Source organism: Penicillium concentricum (assembly GCF_028827145.1).
Source record: "Penicillium concentricum strain IBT 3081 chromosome Unknown utg000002l_segment0_segment0, whole genome shotgun sequence".
Lineage (NCBI taxonomy): Eukaryota > Fungi > Ascomycota > Eurotiomycetes > Eurotiales > Aspergillaceae > Penicillium > Penicillium concentricum.
In genome coordinates this window covers 2,611,869-2,623,889 of record NW_026622755.1, presented here as the reverse complement: position 1 = coordinate 2,623,889, position 12,021 = coordinate 2,611,869, and the positions used below count along the sequence as shown (strand labels likewise).

The 12,021-nt window shown below is 46.7% G+C and overlaps 4 protein-coding genes across 4 annotated transcripts; 1 reads left to right on the top strand and 3 right to left on the bottom strand.

Moving 5' to 3' along the window:
* Positions 1-589: 589 nt before the first annotated feature.
* N7517_004580 (glucose-6-phosphate dehydrogenase) lies at positions 590-2,744 on the bottom strand (the record flags this gene model as incomplete). The annotated part of the gene is made up of 8 exons (XM_056722310.1): positions 590-702; positions 772-1,428; positions 1,487-1,571; positions 1,625-1,822; positions 1,886-2,236; positions 2,294-2,314; positions 2,369-2,441; positions 2,701-2,744. The coding sequence occupies 8 exons, from the start codon at positions 2,742-2,744 to the stop codon at positions 590-592; spliced, it is 1,542 nt and encodes a 513-aa protein (XP_056578560.1).
* Positions 2,745-4,565: 1,821 nt separating this feature from the next.
* On the top strand, positions 4,566-5,450 carry N7517_004579 (60S ribosomal eL33 domain-containing protein; the record flags this gene model as incomplete). Its single annotated transcript, XM_056722309.1, has 5 exons — positions 4,566-4,590; positions 4,733-4,742; positions 4,896-4,949; positions 5,013-5,155; positions 5,260-5,450. The coding sequence occupies 5 exons, from the start codon at positions 4,566-4,568 to the stop codon at positions 5,448-5,450; spliced, it is 423 nt and encodes a 140-aa protein (XP_056578559.1).
* An 816-nt stretch (positions 5,451-6,266) lies between these two features.
* N7517_004578 (uncharacterized protein) lies at positions 6,267-7,077 on the bottom strand (the record flags this gene model as incomplete). The annotated part of the gene is made up of 2 exons (XM_056722308.1): positions 6,267-6,486; positions 6,557-7,077. The coding sequence occupies 2 exons, from the start codon at positions 7,075-7,077 to the stop codon at positions 6,267-6,269; spliced, it is 741 nt and encodes a 246-aa protein (XP_056578558.1).
* Positions 7,078-8,744: 1,667 nt separating this feature from the next.
* On the bottom strand, positions 8,745-9,473 carry N7517_004577 (uncharacterized protein; the record flags this gene model as incomplete). Its single annotated transcript, XM_056722307.1, has 2 exons — positions 8,745-8,946; positions 8,992-9,473. 2 exons carry the CDS (start codon positions 9,471-9,473, stop codon positions 8,745-8,747), a joined length of 684 nt encoding a protein of 227 aa, XP_056578557.1.
* Positions 9,474-12,021: the final 2,548 nt, after the last annotated feature.

Sequence of the window (12,021 nt, the reverse complement as noted above, 5' to 3'; positions counted from 1 at the left end):
TTCATCTGCCGATCCGGCTTTTCTTATGACAGCCAGGATCGGCCATGCATATACTTTTATTTGTCTGTGTACGGAGTCATTCTCCATCAATGCATTAGGTTTCTATAGCAGTTTGTTTGCAGCCAGGGAGGCCAACCTTATGTCAGCCTCGTGGGTCCTTTTGCCCTGATTGGCCACGTGTGATGACGTAATACAGGGGTCCTCCCGAGATCGGGAACGTCCAATTATAGAACAGGGGAATTGTAGACACGGGATGTACGTGCACTCGGCAAAGTTCGTATAGGGGCTCTATAGGGGCTCTGATATCATGAGAGAGTGCTATTGCTCGGTTCTTTCTACTATTGTCAAAAAAAATAAACATAAACATAAACATGGTGGATGACAGTTGGTCAATATCCACAAATAAGGCGTAAATATCTTTCATTGCGTGCGTCGCATCCAATCCTAATTTTGAATTGGTCTCGAAAACCTAAGTATCACAGTATGACGCGACTCCTGCCGGCCGACCAGAGTCAAGAAAATAGAGATTTTAATTCCTTCGTATCCCGAATCCGCTTCCCGTAATCATCGTAAACTATACTCCAAAGACCTACAGCCGGTTGGGGGTCGAGGTAGTGACTGGCCACTGGTAGCCAGCGGCGTCGCTGAACTTGTAACCGTATGAAGCAGTGAAGTCATCAAGGACGGCGGGTCCACGGGAGCCTAGAATCAATGCAAATTAGCTATGTATCATGGTTTGAAGAAAAGGGGAAAAAAAGCGGGTAAACTCACCGTAGGGGTACTCCATAGGGATGATCTCCTTGTTGTCATCCAAGTAGTGCAAGAGAGGGCTGAACATGCGCCAGCTGGCATCCAACTCGTCGTCACGGACAAAGTTGGAGTGGTCGCCCTTGAAGGCGTCCAAAATCAGGGACTCGTAGGCCTCGGGGATCTTGAGGTCGGAGAAGCGGCGGCGGTAAGTCAAGTCCAGCTCGGTAACCACCGTCTGCATGGACAGACCGGGCAGCTTGGAGTTCATCTTGATGTAGACGGACTCGTTGGGCTGGACACGGATGACAAGCTCGTTACGGGGAATGTCCTTGAAGATACCGGAAGTGACATCCTTGAACTGGATGCGGACCTCGGTCTTCTGCTCGTTCAGGGCCTTACCAGCCTTGAGAATGAAGGGAACGCCGTCCCAACGCTCGTTCTTAATGTATGCAACCATCGCGCAGAAAGTCGGGCAACGCGACTCTTTGGGCACAGTATCATCCTCCAGGTAACCGGGCTTACTGCCGTCGAGGGAGCGGCCGTATTGGCCGATGATGACGTTCTTGGGCTCAATAGGATCCATAGCGCGGAGAACACGGACCTTCTCGTCACGGATATCCTCGGAAGAGAAGGAAATGGGGCGCTCCATGGCGAGCAATGTGAGGACCTGGAGAAGGTCTATAAAGGTGTTAGTATCTTTATTTCACGTCTAGTCAGTGCGATTGGATATACGTACGGTTCTGCATAACATCACGGATAATACCGAACTCATCGAAGTAACCTCCACGACCCTCAGTGCCGAAAGGCTCCTTGAATGTAATCTGCAGCCAATATTAGAACCCATATGCCGTAATGAGATCATTTCGTCACATACCTGAACGTTATCAATGTGGTGACGGTTCCATGTGGCGTTGAAGAACTCGTTGCCAAATCGCAGAATTAGGATGTTCTTGACCATCTCCTTACCAAGGTAGTGATCAATACGGAAGATCTCATCCTCCTTCCAGTTAGGCTCCAAAGCCTTCTGGAGATCGCGCGAGCTCTGTAGGTCCTTGCCGAAGGGTTTCTCGACCTATTAAAGAAAGGTGCATCAATATGGGGTTCGTCTCAGGCAAGCTTATCCAGGGAAACTCACAATAATGCGAGCGAGACCGCTCCTGGGGTAACAGTTGCGCTTCAACTGCTCGGACACGGTAATGAAAACACTGGGAGGCAGTGCCATGTAGAACACGCGGTTCTGCTCCTTCGATTGGCGATTGTCCTCAATCTCCTCGAGGTGCTTGTTCAGGCCGATGAACGAATCATCTTGGTCGTATTGGCCGGAAACGTAGGTGCACATCTTGCAGAACTGATCTAATTGATCTTCAATCTCCTTTGTGGGGATCTTGATGTACGAGCGAACGCGCTTTAGGTATTCTTCGGTGTCCATTTTTGTCCGCGCATATCCGACGATCTTGATGTCCTTGGGGAGGAATTTGTTGCGGAACTATGACAAAAGTGTCAGTGGGTAAAAACTAGAATAGTCAGTAGAAATAGCACGTACAAGGCCAAAGAGTGCAGGGAACTATCAATTGGTTAGTATGTCAAAGAGTCATCGCATCCTGAAGGGGGTACGAACGGTCTTCTTCTTCGCCAAATCACCAGATGCGCCTAGTACCACGATGATGGTATCATCTTTAAGTTCGACGGTGCTGAATGCGATATCCATTGTTAGTGGGTTGAATTGACCGAAAAAAGAATTTGCATTCGCGGCAATTGAGGGGTTGAGCAAGCTCTCTAGGTAGAGAAATTCTGCAAAAGCGTCCAAGGAAAGGATTGGCTATTGGAATGAAGGCAAATAACGTCCAAAACAGCAATCTTGAGGGGCAAGTTGAGGTTGAATTGAGGCAATCGGTGTTCCGTTGCCGGAGGGGGGGAGTGATGTCAGAGACACAGGGGGGGGAAACTCACCCAGCACCATGGCGGTCGTCGGTCTGGTTGATCACACTAGACATCTTGCAACCGCTTAATCAAAATAAATGTTTGAGAGAGTTTGGAAAAGAAGAAAAGGAAGAATGTTGAGAACAAACAGGATCCGGCGGAGTACTTTTTAACAGAAGTCAGTCACAGCTTCGGCTGGTGGGGCTTTGGGTATTGTATGTGTTTTATGACTTCAAGGTATTAATCACTTTTTGATTACTTTTTTTTTTTATTACATATACCGATGTAGTATTTGTTTCTCTTTTGACTATCTCTATGGAAACTGCTGCCCTGGCAAATTCCAGCTTTCTTATATCAAGTTCTTTTGCTTAACCTTCATCACCATGGACTTTGGACTTCACTAAAATCCCACGGGATCTTACCCGTTTCGATTATCAACCCCGCGCAGGCTACTAGAACGTCAGGACTATCAGCGCTGCTTACTGGGTTTCGGGGTCGGGCTTGGGGTGATACATCGGAGCAATTTGTCAAGTCCGACGTGAGCAAGTCGCTTATTCTTCTTACCAGCTTTCAGAAGAAAGCAGGGGGGGGGGGGGGAAGGTCATCTGACTTATAGAGATGCAGTTCACTTATAGGTGCGGATCACAACTGCCAAAACAGGCTGAATTCGACTGTGGATTGATACGTGTTCATAACCAGTAGTATGTTCAATGTTGTATACGGGAGTACTGATTATATTATAGACAGCTTTGCGGTCAACCTGTACACAATGCAGTATAGTACATGTATCCAAAGCTCCGCTTTGGAACAAGCCACCGCATCGAGGGGAAGGTTGCAGTGCACTAAAATCCCAAAATATCTAAAAATTAAAGTACCGAATCTGCAAGAACAGGTACAATACCACGTACCTTGAGCACGCAACTCGATAAGAATTTCGACCGGTGACCCAAATCGTGGGGACGGATCGGCGCATTTGTCATTTTCTCGAGCCAGACGGATTCTATTTTCCCGAGGCTTCCTGGCTGCTATTAACCCGGTTGAAGCCCCGAATCCGGACCATATTAACCGCTCGGGGGCTATATACATACACTATACAACCCTATCTAACTATACTTTAGCTAACTATACTTTATATAACTATACTCTATCCAACTATACTCTATATTAGTCTAGTTGGTTGAGGTCTCTCGGACGAGTCGGCTTGTAAACTGCCCCCAGTTTTGATCAATACCCGGTCGCAAATGTAATCATCGATCCGACGAGGTGGGGCATACAGGAACTTCTAGATTTCCCAATCTGGTCTCGGTCTGAAGTATATGCACCGGAATGCTACCCGGATCATGTCACTCCAGGTTAAAGATATCAATAATTTATCTCTGTGTTCTCAAACTGTGATAAAAGCAATCGGTATCTCTAATATGCGTAGATCTACCAATAGCCTTGTGCAAATTGCTTTTTGAAACCTTCCAACCTTCCAGAGCTGGAACCCCTGTCGTCATGGCTTAGGTTTGTCAGCTGGGAAGCTGCAGGGTTGGAAAGCCGAGTCGGACTACTGTAGCCCGAGTGGCAGAAAATAAAAAGGTGGGTAAATCTGGGATCGGAGAAACAAAAGTCCAAAGCTTATCTCATCTCAGATTCTGCCTATCTTGATATGTAAAACAGAGAGCGGTGTGCCATCACGGGATCTCGCTTAGCCCTGATTTGTCACGTGAAAATGTGGCTCGCTAAGATCCCGTTTGGGCTAGGGCGAAAGCCAACACACCGGCTGGAAATTGATTGTGCGCCTGACTCTATCGAAGCGACGACAACCACGACAAACGGGAACGACTTTTGATCTTGCGGGTCATTCCTTCGACTTTCTTTCCTTGCCCGCTCCCCAGAGAAACGCCGACACAATGCCTTCGGAACAAGGACACCGCCGTGAGTGATACCCTCGAAGTTCTTATCGATCGTCGTTTTGGTGGTCTCGAATTCGCAAAGTCGCATCTCAAGCAGACGCCTTGTGTGCGACCACGCTGGATTAAAAAAAAAAAATATGTGCTAACTATTTATTCTCTTCTAGTCTACGTCAAGTAAGTTACCACCGCACTTTTCATCATCGCATTCAAAAGGATACACCAGTTCGACATGGAGGACCGATTTGGGGGACACAAGACATCGCCACTCAAATCGAAGCAACACACAACGATATGAACAGAGGATTAATACGAATTTCTTTCTCACAGGGGACGTCACCTGAGCTTCCAGCGCAGCAAGCACGCCCTCACCCCCAACACCAGGTATCTACACCCTGCGCACAAAAATTGAATACGATGAATGGAATCTGATATATGGTTATACAGCTTGGTCAAGATCGAGGGTGTTGATGACACCAAGTCCGCCAAGTTCTACCTTGGCAAGAAGGTCGCTTTCGTTTACCGTGCTAAGCGTGAGGTCCGCGGCTCCAACATTCGGGTGATCTGGGGCAAGGTCACCCGGCCGCACGGTACGTGAATTGGAAACCAGTCTCAAGAACCATTTCCGACTGGAAATGAACCTCTTGGGTCTGGGAAACCTCACTCGAATTTCGTTTAATCTGACTCGTTCCAGGAAACTCCGGTGTTGTGCGCGCCAAGTTCCGCAACAACCTCCCCCCAAGTCCCTCGGCGCTACCGTCCGCGTTATGCTCTACCCCTCCAACATCTAAACGGCTTCTATGTGTTGTTTTCAGTGGGCGATTCCCTTCTTCGCATAGACGGTCGGTCAGGCAAGGAAAAGTCGACGGAACGAGCCGATGTTGATTTGAGGTGATGGAGTTGGCGGGTTGATAACGTTTTGTTCGTGGGAGAAGGCAGGGCCAACAAAGCCCTACGAATCAAAAAAATTTACACTTTCATAGCTGTGTCGACCCCGAGATACTGGGAACGAGCTTCGTCTCGATATTTCTCCTTGTTCTTACAATTGGCGAGCATGATGTGTCTGGTCGCGCAGCGTCACTTCTCCCATTGTGTATCTGACGCTTAAACGCACCAAATTCCATACCATTTCAAATTTCAACAGACCGGTCAATCGATCCGCTTCTTCGTGCGTTCTTTGCGTCCGTCCGTCTATTGTTTTAGAAGAAATTGTATTTCCTTCTTTGCTCTGGCTCCAATCTACCATGGCATCTTGTTTTGCGAACATAATTATACTCCCATGGCAACAGGATAAACAGACCGTAATATTTTAAAATTAGCTATAGCTCTAGCACCCATAGGCCCTGTGCGGCCGTATTCGGCCTGATTCCCCAGGTTGTGGTGTGGATCCTCCCCGTGTCAACGACCTGGACTTGGAAATAGAGTACACTCTTTTTTCGTCTATCAGGTATTATATCGGTGTTCTATGTTATCTCCTATTCCAATTTCAATTGCAACGCCTACATGCTATTTTCTATCTTCGATTTTCCCACTAAGTCCACAGAAGAAAAAAACATACAATATATATTCTAACATAAAATCCGATCCGAACTCCACTCTAGCCGAAGTATATATATCCCCAAGCATATAAAAGTAAAAAAAGAAAACCAGGTATTCCAAACCCCCAACACCAAGACATTCCATCATATCCCATCATGAATCTTACAAGATTTCCTTGTGAACCGATTGTCTATGCGCTTTCAAATTCTCCCGTCGACTCGAAGCATGATTACACCTGGGATTGGGACACTTGAAAGCCCGTGGATTGACATGTTGAGTCTCGATGTGCCGCATAAGCACTCCTTTGCGCGAGAACAGACGGTCATATTGACAATCCTTCCATTCGCATTTGAAGGTTCCGTAACTTTCGCTGTCCCTGTCCCTAGATGAAATGCGTTCAGTATATGCGTATGATGATTACCATAGTCTTCGGAAAAGAAGAAAATACACACTTGATTTTGGATCCACGGCGGCGGGAACGATAAGTCCTTTTGGTACGGCTAAGCTCCTTGCTCGCCTCATCCGACTCAAGTGTCTCCTGTATTATGGGAGTTGAGACGGGAAGATCATCCCAAGGACTGGGACACCCAGCGTCATAGTTGCTTGCTGGGGAGAGTGCTGGTACAATGCCGATTGCTGGGGCTGGAATAGATCTTGGACTGTAGTTATTGATGGGCTGCTTGATGGTGCCTGTGTCTAGGTATGATGACGAAGGAGTAGGAGAGAGCATAGTCCCAAAGGCAACCGGTGTGGATGGGAACTGTGTGGAGGGAAGCTGCAGCTGATAGTTGTGTGGAAGAGGTCGAGCAGTGGGCATCCTCGTGGTGATAGATAAACCAGACGAAGGAGGAATGAAAAGAGCTTCGGGCTGTTTGAGATGGAGATACTCGGTACTCCAATTCTCCAACTCGACATTGGACCACGGCAATGCGGCCTCCGGGATAGTTGAGTTGTTACGTGTTGACCACGCCATCATATGTATAATCGCCGACTTGAATGTAGATAGTAAGCGCTGAGAAGGCGGAAACAATGTTATCATAGGAATGATAAGTGGGCGGTTAGATAGAAAAATACTTCTTCGAGCCGATGAAGGGTTAGTTAAATATTTATACAATTTACGAGAATGTGGTCCTGGGCACACGGCAGGCTAACTTCACTAAAAGCCGCACTCTGGAAGAATACACACCACTGATAGAGTAGATGGGCAAAAAAAACAGAAAAAGGAAAAAGAGTGAAATCAAACTTGACCAGACGGACGCAACTGGATTGACCCCCGGAATTGTTCCAGAAGACTCATCTTGTTCCAGAAAGCCTATCTTACGTTCTAGAAACAGGGATTAGGTATCTGCATCGATTTCAGGCTCAACATTTCTAAATGGAGACAAGCTAGACAAGCACGATTCCAAATACAACGAGTATCATTGGTCGTGGCTTTCTTTTAGTGGGCTGAGTATAACACCCTGGTATCTCAGTCCTGTACAGGAAACTCTTTATTTGTGACCTTACTTTCTCAGTCTTCTGGCCCGGAGAATTGGAAAACAAAAGGGTAGAAGGATCATTTGAAGTGTGATAATCCTGCAGACTGCAAGCCAACCAAATTGACACAGTATTGACACAGAAAGGAATTGAAGACGAGGGGCGGAGCGTGATCGACACGTATAATGATCCTTGAACTTCGTTAGGTTATTACTAGTTCATATGGGATATACAGCGTATTTTACTCCGGGTTGTAAAATAAACAAGCAGCTGAAGCGTCGACGCATCTCCACAAGCCCGGGCGTACATTGTGGGAACCGGCTCCTGTCCAATACAACGAACTTGACCTGCTTGGCAGATTCATTTTGCCTGAAAAAACGCAGATCATTATCCCCACAAAGTCCCAAGGCGGATTGGATTACGAGCGATCGGCACATGCTCATTCCTAGTTTCGTTTTTTTGACACTTTTTGGCATCTCTCTTTACGATTTTTTTGTCATGCAGTTAGACTCTGATGATGCAAATAGAAGATTTGTCTAAAAAGCCTCACTGTGTGAACAATTCATATAGATTGAACATGGATGTGTGACAGGGATCAAGGTTACATTGCATCAAAGAGGTCTAGCGCCTCAGGTCGGTTGAAATATTATAATATTAGAATAATATTACCACATATCTATCCTATGGACTCTAGTTAGTTATAGCCACAGCATGACGAGACATTCAATATCCGATGTTGATGCTAGAGACGTTTCACCGTAAAGTTAGGGTTCCGGGGAGTTTTCAATCCAGATCGGACGGTCCCGCATTTACCCCGGAAATCATAAAAAAGAGGCTCAAATACTGGGGCATAAACGCCTGTGATTTCATGTGACGGGAGCTACATACGTATGTTGGGCTCGTATCCATATGCACACAATGGGGCGCAGTTCAGCTGGTATGTCCTATCATTACTATAATAATAATAATTGTTATTCTACTTCCCGCCTATTCCACTATCGCTTGCTCCCAATCAAAAGATCATGCAAAAACAAAAAAAAAATTCAAATACCAACGCTCCGGGTATCATCGAATATCCACATCAAACCGATCCACCATAATCCAAATACCAAAACCCAAATTCTCCCAGTGACTTACTCCAGTGCCACAAATTGAAGATCTCCATCAGGATCGTTTCAAATGAACTCTTCCTATGTGCTCGGTCATGTTGTCCCGCCGACAGAATAGATGGCCACAGACTGGGCAATCGAATGAGCGCGGTGCGACATGCTGCGTTTCTATATGACGCATGAGAACTCCCTTACGAGAGAACACCCCGCGATACTTGCAGTCTTTCCAGTTGCATTGGTAGGTGCCGTGAAGATCCCTAGACAAGTATGATGTTAGCCTGGCGATGATATGCTAGCTTGACAGTAGAGGGAAGGCTTGCAAGTGTTTCCGTTTGAGTGGTCGTTTACCACCAAAGAGAGTCTGGACTTCGCGTCTACTCACACCTGGTTTGGGAATCTCTTGCATAGAGGGGGTGGATACTCCCGATGCCGATGGTGTAGTACGCGCAGTACTATATCCAGAGCTGAGATAGCCCATGGTTGAGGGCTGATCAGGTCTATTGTTCCCGATCGAGGGATAATGTACCGTGTTGTGGTTGGGCGGATTGAAGTCGGCATGTGCTGGGGTAAAAGACATGGAGTAGCTGGGATGAGCTGGTGTGGAGGGGTGTTGCATTAGATTATTGCACATAGATTGGTTATCGGAGAACATCGATGGCTCCGTCGCCAGCGAGGGAGGGTATTGATGAGCAGCAGACCCATAGGGGTAGTGCAGATCTCCGGCACTCCGATCGTAGCCAGGCACACTGGAAGCGTTTGAAGAGAGGTCGTATGGAGACCACATGGTTATATGAGAACAGTGGGAAATTCGTAAAAATTGATACTATAGAACCAAAGTAGCGTGCAGGACACTGCTGGTTAGATCAGTCGGATGGGGATATGACATTTATAAATTCGAAATTCCAACGGCGATGTTACGTTAAGAGCCCAACTAGTGAGTGTATGGGAATGTGACTTTGCTTCACCTTATTACAAGCCACGATGTTCTACGGATGTACGAGATGGTACCGTGGCCAATAATAGGGGAAAGTGAATTGGACAGTGGAGTAATCGAGGTCTAGACAGTTGAATAGATCCCAAGTCTTTCCGAAATAATATATAGTATATAGACCAGATGATAGATATGTGACGTAGACTGTATTTAAGGGGAAATTGAGGGAGAAACCGGAGGTGGATAGGCCTTTTACCCGGTCTAACCTTGGAAGATCTCCGATGAAATCAGCCTCTTAGTGAGCCTCATAGATATCATGTAACCTGAGATCTAAATGTGGGTATCTCCCCGGATCTTTCCCCAGCATGTCTCATATCCCTTTTTTAGATCGTGTCAGGTTTCTACTATCCAGTCATTCCTTTGCATTGTGGATCGAAAACCTGGACGAATTGACCACAGTATGCCCAACCCCACCTTGACGTATCCACCTGGTATGGCCAAGACAATACACAGACCAGCCATTTCAGGATCTTTGTTCCTGCGACCTTATCTTTTACTTCGCGTTGACAAGTTGATAACTCTGCCAGGATTGGATTCACCCAAGTGCTGAACAACTGACAGATTCCAACCTTCAAAGGTTCTCAAGGTCTACGCACCGTGGGAGCTAGTCGGTTGGGGGCGATAACCTAAGCTGGCCACTACATGCATGTGTGTACTTATACTACCGAAACACATCAATAAGGCTAAAATAAGTCTGAAATAAGCCTGCAAGGTTCGGCAAAAACTATGTCGAGGAAAAAAAGCTAACAAACAACTTGAAATAGGCGACTACCCTGAGCTATAGTGTTTGAATGTACTACTAGCTAGTACAGAACATGAGAATGAGACAATACTGTGTGTGTTGGAAAGCTGTGGAACCACAATTTTCGGATACGGGAGACAGCCAGCTAATGAAGCCCCGAAGCTTGTGGATTCTGGGAGATATTTATCACGGCCCGATCGACAGAAATAGCCTGGGACTTGTCGACCGTAATAGTGTCAAAGAGTCAAAGATGCCGTTGTCTTTCTCAACCTCATGGTTCGGCTCATCTTCTGATTTGGCATCCGATGCATGTGAATCCCTATGGGGCCAACCTGCTTTAAGCCCATCCCGGAGCTCCGCCATATTCTGCTTTTCGAGAACTGCATTGATGATATCGCGAGCTCGATCGACTGCTCGGGGTACCTGATATGATCGCCAGAAATGAGGATAGTTGGATGAGTTCTCTGTGGGCTCTCTTTCATTCTGACACGGTGACATCCTACCGCAGAGACGTGCGTGAGATTGATGTCTCCCGGCATAGCAATAAAGGTACATCACTTTCCTGTCCCTGGGCAAGTACCGACCGTTGATTAGGTTCTTGCTGTTTGTTCTTCTGAGATCACACCATGATCCACACAGCACCCAGAGATACTCTGAATACTTGAGCCTGCATACAGCCCACTGGGTACTCCGTACTTTTGATCAGTCGTGGGGAGATCAAATCTTTCTCGGGGAACTGCACCTGGTCATCTGTCCGTTTGAAGCAGATCAAATACACGCCTAGCAGAGATAACGAGTGCTCAACCCTTGGTAATGCCATTATGTGCTCATGCGTAAGGGTAGAGCATCCAAGCCTCGTTTCTGACTCGATCCCATCTGTCAAAGATCGTATTTCTTGCTAGCATGGAGGATTTATCGTGAATGCATAGGGACACATTGGCATATCGAGCCACGATATTATTCAAAGCCCCTAAGGACCCGTCACCAGCCCATGCTCCGTCCAGAGAGATTTTCGAGCAGCAAAACGCGGTTATTAAACGACAACTGGACTATACGGTGGGTATCACTTGCCTCATCAGTGTAAGTGTTTTCGGCACCGTTACATGTATGGATGATGTAAGGGTGTAGTTACTCACAAAGCCAGGTGCGCTTCGGGTGAATCTGTAACGCGTCACTGAACAACTCAGCCTCTTCAAGTCGAGTGCTGCCTGAAAATGGAAAGTATCATCCGCTCCTGCTGCCGCATCACGGCGTCCAACTCGATGGTTTGGTCAAAGGCCGCGTAGAACTCCGTCCCCTGCGGGCTTTTGGGAAACCGCTCTGTTGTGGCTAGTAGATGAGGGGCGGAGAAGCAAGAAGTCTTGATTCATCAATTTATGAGAAAGTAGGGTATTTATACCCCGATATCTAGCAAACAATCGCCCAGTCTACTAGCAGGCAAGGAGATGGGATAATCCAACACCTCACCTGGCATGCTGGTAAAAATGATTAGGTTCTCTCTCACATTGATAGTGGATTTGAAAATGGGGTCTCTCTTGATGAAGGTATAGTACTCTGACGTGCTATCCTTAATGATATTTGATAATCTCGATAGATATC